General features: G+C 40.2%; 2 protein-coding genes across 11 annotated transcripts in view; both read right to left on the bottom strand.

Moving 5' to 3' along the window:
• Nucleotides 1-14794, bottom strand: part of cita (citron rho-interacting serine/threonine kinase a) — a 36260-nt gene extending 21466 nt beyond the window's left edge. For all 10 annotated transcript variants that reach the window (XM_065955027.1, XM_065955031.1, XM_065955030.1 and 7 more), the window contains exons 1-16: nucleotides 14678-14794; nucleotides 14297-14419; nucleotides 14034-14175; nucleotides 13128-13303; nucleotides 11868-11969; nucleotides 9668-9810; nucleotides 9182-9275; nucleotides 8897-9103; nucleotides 8520-8673; nucleotides 7000-7189; nucleotides 3190-3295; nucleotides 2542-2685; nucleotides 2229-2348; nucleotides 802-972; nucleotides 422-475; nucleotides 284-337 (exon numbers count right to left, since the gene is read on the bottom strand). In XM_065955027.1, coding sequence (XP_065811099.1) covers nucleotides 284-337; nucleotides 422-475; nucleotides 802-972; nucleotides 2229-2348; nucleotides 2542-2685; nucleotides 3190-3295; nucleotides 7000-7189; nucleotides 8520-8673; nucleotides 8897-9103; nucleotides 9182-9275; nucleotides 9668-9810; nucleotides 11868-11969; nucleotides 13128-13303; nucleotides 14034-14175; nucleotides 14297-14398 — 1959 coding nt within the window. In that variant the 5' untranslated portion in view covers nucleotides 14399-14419; nucleotides 14678-14794. The remainder of the gene's footprint in view (nucleotides 1-283; nucleotides 338-421; nucleotides 476-801; nucleotides 973-2228; nucleotides 2349-2541; nucleotides 2686-3189; nucleotides 3296-6999; nucleotides 7190-8519; nucleotides 8674-8896; nucleotides 9104-9181; nucleotides 9276-9667; nucleotides 9811-11867; nucleotides 11970-13127; nucleotides 13304-14033; nucleotides 14176-14296; nucleotides 14420-14677) is intronic.
• A 1185-nt stretch (nucleotides 14795-15979) lies between these two features.
• Nucleotides 15980-18166, bottom strand: LOC109983939 (beta-crystallin B3). Its single transcript, XM_020633891.3, has 6 exons — nucleotides 17752-18166; nucleotides 17314-17395; nucleotides 17077-17192; nucleotides 16855-16987; nucleotides 16632-16774; nucleotides 15980-16460 (listed from the first exon to the last, which is right to left on the bottom strand). The coding sequence occupies exons 1-6, from the start codon at nucleotides 18030-18032 to the stop codon at nucleotides 16154-16156; spliced, it is 1062 nt and encodes a 353-aa protein (XP_020489547.2). The 5' UTR covers nucleotides 18033-18166; the 3' UTR covers nucleotides 15980-16153.
• Nucleotides 18167-18225: the final 59 nt, after the last annotated feature.

Genomic DNA, 18225 nt, shown 5'->3' with positions numbered 1-18225 from the left:
TTAGTGGATCCCAAGACAACCTTATTGATATGCTTGGGCAATCCCTATCCACAGAGACGATGAAAAACAAAAAAGAAAGCTACTCTTGGGTATAAATGGCTGGATGAGAAGAATTTTTTAATTCTGTTAAACATATGCTATCATATTTATCAAAGACACAACTAAGATGGATCCTCTTTGTAGATTTAAACAATTAATCCTGATGAGAATAAGATGCCTGATAACATTTGGATAAATAATTCTCACTACATAATAAAATTAACCAAGACAAGCATTAATTCACCTTGGACAGTTTGTCTTGCAGCTCCTGGATTTTCACCTGCTGCTCAGAATTGGTCTGGAAAAAAAAATCTCTCATAAGAGACTAAATTTCACATCAATGGTAAGCCTGTAGATCGATCTGAGAAATCAGATTTCTTACCTTCTCTAGCTTGGAGAGAAGTTCTTCCACGTCAGCTTTTCCCTGCTCTTTAGCCTGAAAAATTGTTGGCATATATGTAAAGAATGATCAGAGACTGATGCAGTACAATACACCCACTTCCTGTTTGCAGTAGCTAAAGAGCAACACAATAGCCGAGGCAGCACTTTCCCCCAAAAAATCCTGAAGTTCCTGCAGAAGCATCCCCAAGAGCTCTCAGTCTGAGGATTTTTTTCTGTAAAAAGTGACTCTTAAGGACACCATTTGTCAATCCATATATGCTTAGTGTTAAAGCACTTTGTAAACTCTTGATTTTTAAAGGTGCTATAGAATTAAAGTTATTCTATAACATAACCAATAAAGCATATCCGGTGCAATCATACCTTTTGGATTCTCTGCTGGTATTCAACAGCTTTCCTTTTGAGTTCCTCACTTGTTTGCCTGGAGTCTCGAAGTTCAGATTCGTAAAGATCACTGCGGCGACGAGCGGCTGACAGGTCCTCCTCCAGCTGCCTGATGGTCACCTGCATCTCCTCCAGCTGGGCATGGTACTCCTGTGACCATTCAAAAACAGTAGACATCAATGTGGGGGAAACAATTGGTGAGCATATGAGGTGACGTATACTTACAGTATACCCCTCCTGCAGCACTTTGTATTCCTGATACAACCAAATGTTGTCTATTGAACATTTTATGTTTTTAAACATGCCGAGGGACTTCAGGCTGTGATCCCACTAATTCTGTACAAACTGGGGACAAATCACTGTTGTCTTCTTTGTGAGAGGATATGTTTTTTTCTCTCTTCTTGATTTTTTTTTTTTTTATATAAGGAGAGGAATACGACTTAGTCTGAAAACATCCAGCGGGGTTTTATGTGTTTGCTTTGACAAGAAACAACAGCAGCAGGGGTTTTGTTTGGCACAGCCTGAACAGTGGAACAGGGCTTTTAACGCAAGCAACAACTGCTGCCAACGCTATACAGACAGAGACATACTTCACAGATCTGCTGAATCTGTTTCATTGTGCAGTGATCTATAGGCCCTGCAGTGCCCTGCTGCAATGAACATTCATCCCTTAAAGTGTCAAAATCCAACATGAGAACTTGAGGATTACAAAGTTACAGCTGTAGCTACAACTTTGCTCTACTGAGATGTCAAGTGAAAGACAAATAACCGCTTTAGTCAATGGAAAACTCTTAAGACTGATGTTAGGGAGCCAGTCACCAACAACAATGAGCAGTGGGTAAATAAGACTACATGACTGGGTTTGAATCATCAGGGAAGAAAGCTCTCATTTGTTACAGTAAAGAATGTTTTTCTGTATAAATATTTACCTAATTAAAGAATAGTCCATGACAGAAATCTTAGTGTTAGAAACTGTAAATGCATCATTCCCCGGGGAAGATAGTGAACAAATCTCTTGAGTAAAGATCAAAGTCCTCTCCAGATTGTACCTTGCAGGAAAGCCATCTGCAGAGATGACCTTAATGTGAGCTGAGGACAGGGGAGTCCTCTGAGGGGAAGCCCTGCCTGTGTAACAGAGATGCACTGAGTAAAGTGTAATCTACCTGCTGTTTCAGTTCCTTCTTTATCAGCTATGATAGCCTGAATAGGAACCTGCAGAAAGTCTCTCCTCAAATAAGATGATGGCTTTGAGAATGTATCGTACAGTATATATATTTTTTGCTTTCACCACATTTTTCAGCATGAAGACCTTTAAATGTATCTAGATTCATCTCTGCATGCACCATATCATAATCAGGATGAGCAGGAGGCGACAGTGTGTCTTTGGAATGAGAATATTTACTTACTTGCTCTTTAATTTCCTGCAGCTTGTTGCTCTGTTCACGGATGTCGTGCAGCAGCTGCAAGGCCTTGTCATCCTCTCTGGAGACCTCCACACGTGCCTCCTCCAAGCTGCGCTTGAGGCTCTACAAACAAACGTGCACACAAAATCAAGGCGGCTGTTTGTTCAAAACAATACTTTTTTTTTTTATAAACATTTAGAAGGCAACAAGATGCAGGTAGACCAATGCAGCAAAGACCCAAAGTTTTTAAAGTTTAGCGTTTCATTATATTGTTAAACCCTACACACACAGACGGCCAGTTGTTATTATGACTCACACTGCACTCGGTAATGTAGGTGGCTAGGTCTTGCTCCAGAATGCCCCTCTGAGTCTCAGACGCCTTCAACTCCACATCCTTCTGGTGGAGAACTGACTCCAGGTCAGTCATTTTACGCTGGAACCTGGAGATCTCTTGCTCCATCTGAATCCACCGGAGAAAATTGATCAATTACCACAATCACTGACACTTTACTGAAGGTGAACAATTTACCAGGTTTGTAGATGTTAATTGGTTGATAGAACTGACGCCTTAAAGCAAACCGAAACGACCTTACATTCTAATGATATACCCAACCTTTAAACCAACTCAGAATGTTTTAAACGGTAGTAGTAATGTTGAACACACAACGAGCCTAACTTGGCGTCATACAGCAACAACAGAAGCCTACTTGATCCATGTTCAGCCAGTCAGCCAGAATAAACACAAGACGTCTAGTAACAAATCCCAAGGAGGATTTTTTTTTTTTTTTTAAACAAAGTGCAACAACATAGAACTACAAAAATACAATTCTACAGCTTCCATTCAGCCAATATTACACTTATTTCTTCCATCTCTGGCTTGACTGAGTTAGTTGCTTTTACATTTTAAAAAGCCTGCTTTGTTGATCATAAAGGCTTGTAAGTGAACTGTACAGTATAACCTCACCTTGTGACATTTGTCTTGAGTGTCTTGTAGTTCTCTGCTTTTAATGTGTAATTTCTTTTCCATGGAGTTGGTCTTCGCAGGAGAGTTGAGGGCTGCCGACACTGCCCTGAGGAGAGCAACATGTTTAATATTCTTTATTACTCTTTAAGTCAGAATCTTAAGTATTGCACATCACACTGTCTTAAGAGGTCAGTAACACAAGTTCAACAAACTAAGATCATATTGGTCTTTAAAAAAAAAAAAAAAAAAATATATATATATATATATATATATATATATCCCTGTTTTTTAAGAGAATAAATTCAAAATATCAGAAAATCCCTAAACACATCCGCTGACAAGATATTCAACAATCGCATATCATGGCATAGAGCTGTCAAACACAACAGCGAGCCTCGCTAGTGTAAGAGCTATAATTAATTTGGCTGAAATGCAGACACAACACCCACACATCAAAAATGAGCAACAGACAGAGAAAGGGAGTGTTCAAATATGCATCGACTCCAGTTTCCTTTAAATGGAAAGTACTGTGAGGAGTATGTGTTCATAACAATACATCTAGACAATATTCAATAGAGCGCTTTGAAGTGAGAAAGAGGAGAAGTGAAAAAACAGACTACATGAGCAAAAAAGCAGCTCAGACCTTTAATAATTGCTGTTTGCCTGACAAAATAATATGACAGGAGAATTTTGGTGATGCTTTTGCTTTGGGTTAGTCTGCCCAGAGTGCTTGAGTGAGCACTGACGCACCCGTTTCTCTGGTTTATGTAAGGGGATATGTGATTGTGCTCTCATCGTTTGGTCAAGAGAAGGGTGAAAATTGACTGTGTGATCTTAATTATATCCAGAGTAGAGACAACTCTGAAATATAAGTGTTGTAAATAAATGAATGGGTCTGAATGGTTATGAATGAGTTCCAGAGTACCGCAGAGGGATCTTTAATAAACTTGACTCAGCCTGAGTCACAGTGTTAAAAATAATCATGAAAGCAAGCAGCACTGCTCTCTTTCGCCTCTGCATCGAGAAATAGCCCCCTGAAACACAAACACACAGACACACACAGACACACACAAACATATATATATATATATATATATATATAGAGAGAGAGAGAACACACACACACAAACACAGTACATATATACGAGAAAGAGAGAGAGAGAGAGAGAGAACAAACACACAAACACAGTAAATATATACGAGAGAGAGAGAGAGAGAGAGAGAGAGAGAGAGAGCACACACACAAACACAGTAAATATATACGAGAGAGAGAGAGAGAGAGAGTACACACAAGCACATTTTTCTCATATTTCAACAAAAACAGCAACACCATATATGCAGTCTTTTTCACAGGATTTAAGATTAAACCACCAGGCGTTCCAGAGAGCTGAATCTGTGCCAATTAAAAATTGATGTTAGACAGCAAAATGTATTAAAGTTCATCAGAGCCCAGCTGAGCAGCTTTGGGAGAGATTACTGTACTGTCTGATAATATGACAATTAAAATATCCTTAACTGGGGTTTTTCTGCATTAAGTCGGCATTTTTTCCCTTATTTTTTGTGAAAGAAGTGCTGAATTTAAACTCTGAGTGGGCATTGAGGATGGATGGATTTTTTCCCTCTCCTTCAGCCATGCACGCTGCATGACTGAAGGAGAGGCAGACACACAGAAAGTCTGTAGCACTGATCAGGTAAACAATGGAACACATTCATTCATCCATGAATAGACTAAAGAAAATGCATACAGAAACAAATAATTAAGACACAGAGCATAAAATGACACCTCAATAGATTTTTTTTTATGTTAATCTTGTGTTTAAGCATAAAAATATAAAAACACAGAATCAGCCTTAGAGAAACCAATACTAGCCTTATAAACAACCCTTCTCATTAAAAGAACTTTTTTAAATTATATAGTTTCAAAATTGTACATTTTCATCTTAATCGATTAAAGAGTTAAAACACAAACTGACAACTTCAGAAAAAACCCTTTTAACGCACCCCTACAAGAAAAACATATGGCCAATGGAACCGTTTACAGGTTGTATCATTAATGTCCATTGGGTGGTGCTAGATTAGGGACTCATGGTTGCTATATGTCGTAGGAGGCTTACCTGCTGTGGAAAGGTAGCAATATTCACAATGTCTTTGTCATATATACTTTTTTTTCCTTGTTTCTTAATTTTTGACTGATGGAGGAAAGGCCAGAGAGGATGATTAAAACAAAGACTCCACAGAGACCTTAAATGTTCCCTGCAAATTTGTATAACTGGTCAAATATTATTAGGAATCAATCTCTGGTGACTATGAACATCCAAAACCATGGCTATTTGGCAGGAGAAATAATATGGTCAGCAGATACCAAGATACCCTACTCTTGAGAAAAATGTTAAAGGACTGACCATCTGACACAAACAACAACGATATGTTTTAAATCTGTTAACGACCACATATTCCAAAACACATTGAAATTCTACTGTCTCGTCTCTAAGCCTTTAAATGTTGATTTTTATAGGAATTTTAAAGAAACAGATGTTAAAGCCAACTTCATAGAATAATTTTCTGACATTAAACAACGGATAGCAAGCTGTTCAGAGATTTTGTTGTTGTGTTTTTTTAATGAGGACTCAGACAGACAAATTCACAGAATGAAAAAAAAAAAAAAAAAGCAGCAGGATCCCCCAAAACAAATGATTAGCAATTCATTTCTGCTGTGTTTAGGTTCATTCAGTTCTTTTTCCTTCTTTGTATTTTAATGAAGAATGTGGAAGCACACATGCATGCACAGTGCACACACACACACACACACCTCACACATTCTATGAGCTCTTCTCGATCAAATGCAGCAAAGGCAACGACTGGCTTCAGTTAAAAACCATGAGCAGATGACTGATGGTGTAACAGCAAGGGACAGAGACATTAGAAAAAAAAAAGAGAAAAAGGAGAGGAGGAGAGGAGACTGGTAAAGATGGGGGTGGGGACTAGGGAAAAAAAACATCACGGTTGTAACCATAGAAATAGATTTTCTCCCCCAATCTGAGCTCTCATCCTTTTCCCTGTCTAATCTGCAAGCGTTTTTTCTTCCCTTCTCTTACTGCTGCTGTCATGATCCGCATTCTCCAGGACCATTAACCTGCTAGTGCACTGCCACAGGGCTACACAAATGAAACCCGGTCTCATGCATTATAATCAGAGGTTAAAAAGCCAAACACCATTAGGGATAATTACCATCCCAAACGCACGCTGTAAAAGTCAGGAGCCCCATTATGCAGCACTGTGACAGAAAAAGCACAATAACAGCAGCGAGGTGGGAGTGTGTCTATGTCTGGGGTTCCACCTCTCAGCAAACCTCATTTACACACTCAGCCGCATACCAATCAGCGCCAATGGCAAGATAAAGACAGCTCACATACTCCCGTCCATTCACTTAATCTATCTATGCATCGGATCAACTTAGTGCCATCCTGAAGCAGAAAATAAGGAATCAAAGGAAGAGAGCGCCAGAGAACAGGGAGATCCCTTCCCTCCCTCGCTCCTTGTCTGACACAGCATATGGCCAAACCCATTTTGGCCCTTACAGGCACAACACTAATGACAGGGACTCACACGTACTGCCCAGGGCACAACACTAGGTCATCAAAAAAATAGCTCTTGTTATCATAATAAGGAGTAAATTAACATAACAGTGGTAAATCGACAAAGGTGTGTTGGAGAGATGTATGCAGCAGGTCTCTGCATTGCTTACAGGGAAAAAAGGGGTTGTATTTGAAAGAAAAGCCAAACAATACAGAGTAAACAGGTAGCACTTACTCAGTTTTGGCCAATGTCGTCAACGCTCTACTGAAGAACCAGCCTAAAAAAGGCAGATCCTTGCCCTGGAAGCCCGCTGGAAGAGCTCCTCGCTGGGCTGCTGAGGCTGGCCGGGGGGCTGCCTGCTCCGGCTCCTCAAAATTAGAGGTGTCATCTTCAGCATGCAATGCAGGAACAAAAGGCGGGAGAACTGCAGGAGAAGGGTTGAGAGGACGAAGTAAGAGAGGGTGAGGAGGGGAAAAAAAGAAGCAGCAACCAATAAACTAGTAAGAAAATATTGGAAAAGAAAAAAAAAACACAACAAGGAGAAGGGGGAGAGAAAGGAAGGGAGGAGGAACGGCGCACAGTGGTGGGAGCCTAGAGTGCGGTAAGTCGCGCGTTGATGCACATGCTGCCTCTCTGTCCCTCCTTCTCCCCTCCTTGCTTGCTCTCTCCCATACACATTCTCACTCACTCTCCCTCACTGCAGCAGAGCAAGCTAATCAGCTGGAGCAACGCTGAAGTAGAAAGCTCTATTAGTGTGTAATAATCAATTCACCAAATCTGCATTTTGAAATAAATCATTCATCTTAATGATTCTGAATTGTATTTCATATCTATTAATGAAAGAAAATGAATCTAAATAATTAACATTCAGGAAAAAATAAATCAATAAATCTCCTCTTCAGCAAACACAAGCACAAAAAGCTCCTACATTTCAATCACTGTATCACAGTCTGGGCATAATCAGGAGGATTTTAAACAAACAATTAGATTAATTAATATTCAGCACTGATAGGAGCATTATATCAGAAAACAGCTCAGAGGTAGTGGCCGGCATAACAATGTTTGATAATTGCTCCGGAATCACAAAAAAGGAGGTTTATTCATCTGATGCCATAAGGTATTCAGCACAGCAAAAATAAACACTCATCAGCCCTGCAGCTATACTGTTTGAGTCACAGAACCACTCGAAGGCTGCGGTTCTTTTAATGTGCTTCACTGAAAACACCCATAAATGTGAATGTTATGCTATGTTATGTTATGAATGCATGTTTTTCCACAGCTGCTCAGGTGAAAATGTCAAACTCCTTGTCATTCAGAGCAGTGTCTCACATTTGATGGCAACAATTACGTGCAACAAAAGCACGTGTATTTCCGTCGCGGTGAGTGTGGGTGGTGTGTGTCGCTGGCGTTAAAGATTTGTGCTGTATCCGATGAAAGGCAGATGAGTTGCAGATCTTTACTCTGTCTGCATCGCTTCTCGTATCTGCCTCCCTCCCGTTCTCCTCCTCAGTAAAGAGCTGGCCTACCGCCAACAGCACACAGGATCTCATTATTTTACTACGTAGGGACAACACTACACAACTGCTGTTTGGTGGTTTTGTGCAAGCACACACACACACAGAACAATAATGTAAATCATAAACAATATATATATTTACATTATCTGTCCAGCAATGCAGATACAGCTACTCTGTGTGAGTATGAGCCAAATTAAGCAAAGAAAAATGGATCTCAAAGGAGAAGAATCTCCTCACCTTGTCTTAAATTGTTCCAGTCTACACCAGAGAAGAAAGAGTGACAGCGGAGTCCCTGGAAACCCAGGCGCTCTTTAGCTCCACAGAGCAATCGCTGCAGCAGGTCTACAAACTGCTTACTGGCTCGAGGCTCCTCTGGAAACTTAAGGAACCGCTGGTGGCAAAAACATTGAAGATATAGATTCAATACCTTATGCACAGACTGAGCAGATACTTCTTCACCTTATTCAGACATTTTTAATTATTGAACTGGGGACGGGGAATAGACTGTTTATCTAATTGAACTTATAGGATATAAGGATATACTTATAGACCATCATAGATCACATTTAACGAGTGACAAATGTCAGTGAAGGGCTAGATGACAGTTGATGTACCTGAAAGTTGAGAATGTTGTGGATTGTCTTTGCAGAAGTGCCACCAGAAAAGGGTGACCTTGCATAAATCATCTCATAGGCTATGACTCCAAGAGACCACCAGTCACATTCAACACCATAGGAGTTGTTGGAGCCCCCATTCATAGCTCCCAGAACCTCGGGCGACAAAAAGTCCTGAGTCCCAACAGGCATAGTGGAAACAGCAACCTGGATACACATTAATAAAACACAATGATGTCACTGTGAATCACATTGAAGTAACAGCAAACTCTGTAATCTACTTACTGTTTTGTTAGCAGTCAGCCTGGCAGCTGATCCGAAGTCTGCCAGCTTAATGTGACCCGTCCGATCGATGAGAACGTTCTCTGGTTTGACATCTCTGCAAGTGGATAGTTTAGAAGAGATTTGATAGTGCTTTTACAGAGCTGTTTGTAGCCTGAGTACTGTTATATGTCTGCCACTCTGATGATAATGGAATACATTTGTAAACTCCAGCAATGTTTTTGTGTTACATAAGTCACACTCAGTGCTTCAGGTTAAATTACAATGCTTCATTTCTCATGTCCAGTTAATGTTTTTCTGATTTATGAGCATTTGGCCCTCAAGGGAAAACAAAAGGCAAACAAAGAATTATATTTAGGGAGGATTTAAGAGCACAAAAACCAAATTAGGATGTCTTGCTCCACTTCCATACTTCTGCTTTATTCCTCAAAGCCTTAAAACGTCAACCCTTCATCATTTAGAGGTTGAATTTAGTAGCTGGTGTTGTACCTGTGGACGTATCCAAGCAGGTGAACAGCATGAATGGCCTCCACCAGCTCAGCCAAATAAAACTGGGCCATAGACTCATCAAACTGATCCTCGTATCGGTTCAGCAGGGACATCAGGTCGCCGCCTGGCAAGTACTCCATCGCCTGCAAACACATAAATATGCAGTGATAATTATAGAACTACGGCTAACACTTGAAAATGGAATAATCATGTGATTTGTTTTTATAATTAAGTTATCACGTGCTATTGAAACATTTATGAATGCCTATAGATGAGTTTATATTTAGGAGTAAACACAAAGCAACAAGTGAAGAAGCACGTGTGTTTCTGAGGCAACATCAAAGCGCTATATTCAGCTTAAGCTCGTAGGGTAGAGTTTCTCATTATGGATTCAGTTATGCAACACAGGCTACTATTGCAGATTTTTCAGTGATACTGCAGTCAAAGGATGGGTCTTCAGTGGCTAAAAACACACCTACAATGACTGCAATTGCATCTGTATCTTTGATCATGAGTTAAATCAAGATGTTAACAGTAAGAGAAACATGCCAAAACAACAACAAGAAAAAACTCCGAGACGTCATCAAGGATGTGCAAAGTTTTTTAAATCAACCTTGGGCACGTTTAACGACAGCTTCTTTTTTCGGCTTTTTGCATTCTGAGCTGAAAGTCATTGGTCAGGCTGATTTGAGCTATATGGTTGCAGCCATACAGCCATAACAGGCGAGTGCCCCTGGTGCATGAATGGTTGGCGAGTCTGAATGAAGGGGAGCATTCTCCAGTGTTACCTAGCAACAGGGAGACTGGGTGCCTCTCTGACACACAGATAAAGATGGATGCTTTGTATTTTCCTCCATGCTCAGTTAGGGAGAAGGGTGAGACAGAGGGGGAGTGAAAAGAGAGGAGGAGGAAGAATTAGTGAAATATATGCGGGGGGGGGGGCAAGAAGGGAGGCATAAGAGGGGGTGAGGGAATGAAAAACAAAGCGCAGGATACAGTTAAAGGCTTGGCTGTGCAGAAAATGTGTGTTGTCTACAGGCCATCAGAGAAATTATAGATTCTTTGTGAGCTGAATAGTCTTCAGGATAAAAACACTGGATGCTCTCTGTGGGGAGGAAATTGACACTGGGTTTTATGGCTGACAATTAGGCTATTGTATGGACATTAACAGTTTGGTAAATCTGCCTGATTAGCTCCTTCACCAGAGTCAAATAAGCAGAATATTCATTCTGAATCTCCACAGTAACTACAGAGACCCATTGGCTGTTTTTATGTACGTGTGATATACAGGAAACATTAGCTCAGCTCTTGAAAGTTGTATTTTTCTGACTTCTTCAAAAGTCGTAGATTCTAGGTTTTGACACTGTGATTATGTTTGCAGTAAGCTAGGTTCGAGATCTGTGCAGTGGAGTGCAAGCAATGAAAGTGGTCAGGAATTTGAAAAAACCCTTGTGGCGCTTATCTGCCATAGTGCCAGCTAATACGAATTTAACAAAACTCCGAAGTTGCTCGAAGGTCTTTTGAAAGAAGCTTGCTAAAGCAGATTTCGAAACACTTTTCCTTCATACAAATTGTTCCTTTTCCTTGCTCACTTCATATCCCTTCCTGCAGCAGCTCATGTACTATTCTGACTGATCCAACTGTTCAATCAGTCTCATTATGGAAACCACAGCTGTGACAGAAAGGACAAAATACACCTTCCGACACAGCTGTCTTGTACACTTTTTTGTAAAATAAAATATTTAGTATTTAGGTGCAAAAATACATACAGGAATAGAAAAACAGGGAAATGTGAATGTAAAAACGGACAACCTGAGCTTTTCTTTAAAAGCCATAGCAGGACCCTTTGACACCAGCTTTGGAGTTTTGAAAGGTGGATAAATATGGTTTAAGATGTGGAATATAACAGTAACTCTTTTAAAATACAGCCTTTGTAATACTTTATTCTTGGTTTAGATATTGACACCTAGAATATTACATCGTTGACATAAATGTATAGTTTGATCAAATATTTTGTAGAAGATAAATTAATAACACCCACGAAGTACGTCACAGTGTATGCCATTAGCTCAGCATGATTATCTACACCTTACTTCTGCCTACAGGAATTTATAAAAAGCCCCTAAAACATTTTGCGAGTGTAAATCAAATGTAATGTAAGTCGCTCCACGAGGTCAGAAAAAAGACTCTACGGTCTCACCAGGTAGACATTATCTTTATCCTGGAAGGCATAGAGAAGCTCAGGGATCCATGGACTGCTGTTCAGAGCTAGAATCCTCCGCTCCTCTTCATGGAAAACCACCTGAGAAAGATTAACAAGGTCTGCAATCAACATACCAACATTAAATAGGTACAACACATCTTTACTGTGCAGCAACTGTTTTGGGGGCTTCAGAAGGATGAACATGAAATCTAAAATGTACTTAATTTTTCTTTTTAACTGCATGGTAACTAAATTCACATTTATAACATTTTAACAACAAGGATTCATGCACTCTTTTCCGAGCTTCAGTTCATGTTTTTAGTTTTAGTGGAAACTTGAAAATCAGTGACAGGTGGCAGGAGCAAAACATTTCTTGTTCATACGAGTTGATTATTGTATTGCTTTCTCCAGATTCTTCCCTGTCGCAGCTCATGTACTATTCTGACTCAGATTTGTTCTATTAGTCACATGCCAGAGTGCACAGCTGTGAAATAATGTACCCAGATTTCTATTTCAATGATACAGCACCCTCCAGTGGGCCTTTTGAAGACTGCAACACAGGATATCAAGTTAAGCAGCTTATGAAGAAAAGTGAAAAAGAACACCTTACATATGTGTGTAAAACTTTTTGAGTCTCAGATATACCATTTTGTACATGCTTTTCTTTAATTTATCATATTCGTGTTATTCATCTTGATCAAGTAATGACAGTCTTGTAGTTTATATTTGGCAGTGTTGATGTTTTTTATTTATTCATCTCTAGTTCATTTGAATGAATTGATCAAGGTTTTCAGAAATCTGTCTAAGTTTTTGATGATATTTTGCATTTATCTATTATGTATTTTTCAGCAATCAAGCTTTTCTTTTAGCCCTTGATGCTGGTTGAGAGAAACGCTAAAACAGGGTATGCCTTCTTGCCCAAAAGTATTTCAAATGATCCCTGCAAGAAAAGCAGAAGTGGTACTAACAACATCAACAATGGCTTCTTGTCTCAGTAAGACATGACAGTGTGACAGTGAGACAGCATGCACAATACCAGGCCACTGTAACAGAACTATTAAACTGAACACAGTCTTCTCCATTAGTTTTACATTCGGTTTTCCTGTGTAAAAATGATGTGCTACAAAGGCCAACTATTATGTAGATAAATCAAATCATAAATGTAAAAAATGGGGGAAAACACTTTCTAAATTTTCTGTCTAGTTCAACATTCAAACATCATTTCATTAAATTACTAAAAAAAAATATGAATCTTACATTTTCTTGAGTGCGTAAGAGTGTCTTGTCCATAATTTTCAGAGCACAAACATCCCCAGTAGCCTTCTCCCGGACTACTTTGACTTCAGCAAAGTACCCACGACCAACCACACCGCACACTTCAAAGTCATGAAGCAAAGGCTGCAGGGATTGCAGCTCAGAGACCACCTCAGAAACTGTTTTGAAAGACAGACACAAACACTGAGGATGAACTCTGTGAAATACATGCTAGGATTGTAAAATTGTGAACATAGTAGGAACATTTAGATACACCATTTGAATGGTGTTGGAAATACAATAGTAATATTGTTAAAAGTTGATTTAAGATTAAGATTTACTTAACTGATACCGCGAGGGGAAATTTCAGTTTTTACACTCTGTAAGTCATGCTGAAATATACACACATGCACAAACAGAATCCTATGGACATGCACTAATGGAGAGATGTCAGAGTGACGGAGCTGCCCACAGCGGGCGCTCCAGAGCTGATGGTGGGGAGGGGGTTTGGTGCCTTGCTCAAGGGCACCTCGGCAGTGCTCAGGAGGTGATCTGGCACCTCTCCAGCTACCAGACCAACTTCCGTATTTGGTCCGCACCGGGACTTGAGCCGGCGAGCCAAGTCCCTACAGACTGAGCTACTGCCGCCAAATTTGATTTGCTTATTATATAATCTGTATTTTATTTTTGAATTATCTTTATGGAGCTGTCAAGGTGTGCAATTCACATGAGAACTAGACACAGTAACAAAAAAAAAACGCTAAAAATCATCACACAGTACATTTGAAAAGCTGAAATAAATACATCAACTATTGCAATGCAGCCTGTTATCAGCTCATTTGACTGGCAAAATACTAACAGGCCGAACAAATAAACAAGACTTCTTTGTGTATGAAAATGTTTGCTCACACTTCTTGACAAAATTTGCCACATGGTGTATCTTCATCAACTCTGGTGAGCTGCACTCTTGGTACAGCAGCAGGAGAGCCTCCAGAAACTCTTCCCGACCTAAAGTGCATCCTCCCTGCTGCCCACTCAGGCCCACTCGGCCCTGAGGACAACACATAAACAAGGAAGTCAGATACTTGGTGGTGGTGCTATAAACTGTGCAAATAGTTTGAGAGAGGCTCCGGGGCTTCAGGACAGCCACGCCACACACTACTTCACTTTACCTGAAACACCTGATTGAGTCGTGAGCAGCGGATGGTGATGGGGTCCGAGGAGGAAGACATCGTTTTCAGGCTTCCCTGACTCACATATTTAAACTTCAACATCGTTTCTTAACAACAGGTAACCTAAGGGATTACAAACAGTAGGTCTAAGTGAAAGAAAGAATAGACTTAATGTGTAAAAATGACGACACCTCAGAATGTACAATTAGGTTTGAAGAAGGACCAATTGAGGATGTTAACAAATGTCAACAAGGGGTCCATTTAGCATGCTACGTTAGCTAGCGTTTGCTAACTTTACTAACAAACAAAATGTTAACGCAACCTTCATGATTGCCGTTCGGTTATGTTTACAGACACAAAACAGAACCATATAATACTCACCTAAGTGCCATGCAGGTAGCTAAAAACTGTATTTTATATTCTCGGAAACATTGACATGCTAAGCTTTCTTCCCTATCAACGTTGTTTCCGGTCAACTTTCAAATTTTTGCGCGTCTGGGGTCTGTCGCCACCCTCTCGAGCCTGCTGAATGAAGGTGGAGCCTGATTGGATGACTGGAATTGTATGGGCGGGTCTACTTGTTATTTTAACCAATGACTCATGTTTTGGCACTCCCTCACTCGTTTCCCTCAAAAAGGAAAGCCTGGAAGATTCGTGCAACGTAAAATATTTTATTTATAGAGAAAACTGTCAACAATAAGGGATGATCAATTTAATATGTAACAGTGATAACACAATTTGAGTGCCAAAAAAGGATACGATTTTATTTTATTTCGTAAAAGGATTATCTGTTAGTTTACTGTCACTAGTTTGACAGTAAAGTTCCGGTCATTAAGTTCAAAGAACCCAGAGAGTCGGGGGACCCACAAAAGATGAAAGATTTAAGAGGATGACATAGCTTTTCTTTTGCACCTTAGTAATTAAAAGCTCTAATAACCATTAACTCGCTGTGAGGCAGCAGTAGCTCTTTTTTAGCCTCTCCTTGGTAATAACCTCTGTCTTTCAAATAATGTACCCTAGATTGTAATGCATGCGTTTTGTTCTCAATTATCTCAGACTTAAAGACCTTCTTCTGAACCACAGATGATGTAATGCATGCATGCTGACAGCAGGGTGGGGTTTTTTGGAAGTGAAGAGTTTTTCTTTTCTCTTTATTCAATTTTAGTTCAGCCTTCCCTTTAAAAATACAATTAGGGAATTCTAAAGTCTAAAAGCTGACTGTCCGTGTGCAATGGCTTTATTTTTGTGGTGACAATTAGCCTCAATCTAATATCTAATATCTGTTGAAAAATGATAAAAACATTCAGTATTTAATATTTTCCACTGATTACATTTAGTTTCTTCAGTATTTTTCACAATTTATTGGGGTAATTTGAAGAAGAGTCTTCTGATATCAAATAGCTTTCAGCATTATGTTGTCATGTTTAGATCATTATTTCAGTATGCTTTTCAATAGATTTCTTTTGGTCTTCTTGGTCCTCTGTTTGTGCTGAGTTGAATTTGTGCATGACTGAGATATGCAATAAAATACACTTATATAGCTTAATTATCATTTGTAAAAATAGATTTAACATAAATATGGCTCCTAACTGCCTCAACCATTACAATACAAATAATTCAATAAAACCCATTTCTTGATGCATAAATAAGAGAACACATGCAATTATTTTCAGACAACTAAAATCAGGGCCAAAACCTTTATTCCCAACAGATTTAAATGTTCAATTACTGTCAATTCAGTTCCAGTAGTCAGAAAGAGCATGTCAGATATTCTATAGCCTAAGAGGTTGTGCAGGAGAGAGACTGGGGACTTTGAGTCCTGTCCCAGTTGGTGTAGGAGGTGCTGGAGTTCTGGTGCTAAGGTTGGGGTTGAGTTTGGGATTTGGGGTCGGGAGTGGGGTTAGGATTGGGTTTGGGTTTTGGGTTGGGGTTGGGGTTTGGAGTGGGATTGGGATTGGGATTGGGATTGGGATTAGGATTGGGAGGTGTAGGGGAAGGGGAAGGGGCAATATAGCACCCTCTCTTGTGCCACTGCATGTCCCGCACACGTCGGACGGACTGGATCTGAGGTGCAGTGGCTCCCCAATCATTCCAGTGCTTGAAATCTCCATGTTCAAACACATACTGGCGCCCTCTGTAGCCTGGATAGGAGTATCCAACCCACCTTCAGAGGGATGAGGACAGAGTCAAGGATTACATTTCTGGGACAGTGAAAGGGCCACATAATGTGCTGCATTTAGTTTTATGCTTAGAAAATACACATTTTAAATTCTCTTTTAAAAAAATGTGTGTATTGAAATATCTTCAGTAAATAGTATTTAAGGTTCCATCTTACGTTCCATTGATAGCCTTAGCACTGGCCACACGATCCTGGAAACCATAAGCCCACAGACTGGGGACATCATCGTCAACAATCTCCATCTTTCTACCTTCAAAGCCTGCATTCTCAAACAGGTGCAGCTTGTGCTCTGCACTATCCTGAAGAAGAAGAAAACAAACACGTTTCAGCATGTTTGACAGAAAGTTTCATGAGCTCATATTGCACTGATAATACTGACCACTTTGAGAGGCCTGAAGCAGCTCAGCATGAAGCTGCTCTGCCTGTTGGTCCAGGTGCTCCAGCGAGGGTACTCTCCTTTCTCCAGCACAAACTGCTCTCCTGCGTATCCTGGACGCTCATACCCAACCCATCTGACAATATGAAGGAAAAAAATTACATATACGGGAAAAAGCACATGTTAATCCTAATAATGGTAATGCAAGTAAATAGGAGGACTCACGGTCCTGACTCCACAATGATTGAGCCAATTTTCTGTGCCTTCTCCCATGCATCCTTACATTCACCAGACAACTCCACCTTCTTTCCAAGGAAGTTCTCGTACTCAAAAAATGTCAACTGCAAGAAAGAAAAAGAGTTAAATGGTATTTAAGCCCAACTCATGGACTTGTTTTAATGTCAACACAAATATTAATTTGTGTTCATAACTCGCTAAGTCACCAGAAAGGTTGTTGTTCACCTTATATGTGGCTCCAGCTCCTCCTTGGCTCTTCTCTGCAGGCAGCTGGTCTGGAGATCCCTGTTGTTCTGTCATTTTCCCTCTACAAAGCACAACAATTGCATTGTTGTAGTGATATTATTGGACACATTTGATATATTTTCACTCCTAGGTTGGAGAAAAACTGAAGTGTTTCAAAAACACTTTTGTTTTAGGAAAAAGTTGTCCATTTATTAGCAGAACAATTCAGTTTGAATGTTGTTCTCAGATCCAAAGCATATGGAAGAGAATTTGCACATTCATTACTTGTTTATTCAAGCTGTCCTAATGAGAAGAACATGAATAGAACACATACCAATTACTATTTAATAAGCTAGCCTCTGGGTTTAGATAGAAGAATGGATAGAAAGTCGAAGACAAAGGCCTGTTGAAGGGAAGGAGGATCTACATTTCTTTTACCTGGATGGCTTGTGCTTCACTGCACCAGGTACAAGCCACGCTCTCCTTCTTTTCTCTCTCTTTTCTGTCCGTCTCAGTGTGAGGGTGTGTGTGGGTGTGGAGGCCTGGCGAGCGATCGGTGGAGGCCAGTAGGGGTATTTATGGTTTATTTCTGGCCACAGCAGCAAAAAGCCTGTTGATGCAGCAAGTCTGTCGCACCCATTGTGTCCATCACACTGCTTCTCAATAGGCATGCCCCTCTGTCCCTGGCACACTGGCAAACGCTGCCCGGCTCTGCCCATGCTGCCATCCTGACCATGATCCTATAGTGGGCACATGCACTGACTGGCTGCCAAGAGAATGAACAGTGATCAGTCTCACTCAGCACTATTGGCCCCACCCAGCTAACTTACCCTCCAGTTTCCTGTCTTCTACCTGTTTCTGTACCTTTTGTCTTCATCCAGCGTCCAAAAACCTGCATCCGACATGGTCGCA

Source organism: Labrus bergylta, chromosome 5, assembly GCF_963930695.1.
Source record: "Labrus bergylta chromosome 5, fLabBer1.1, whole genome shotgun sequence".
NCBI lineage: Eukaryota > Metazoa > Chordata > Actinopteri > Labriformes > Labridae > Labrus > Labrus bergylta.
Note: the sequence above shows the minus strand (reverse complement) of the source record. Positions and strands in the feature narration are given on the sequence as shown.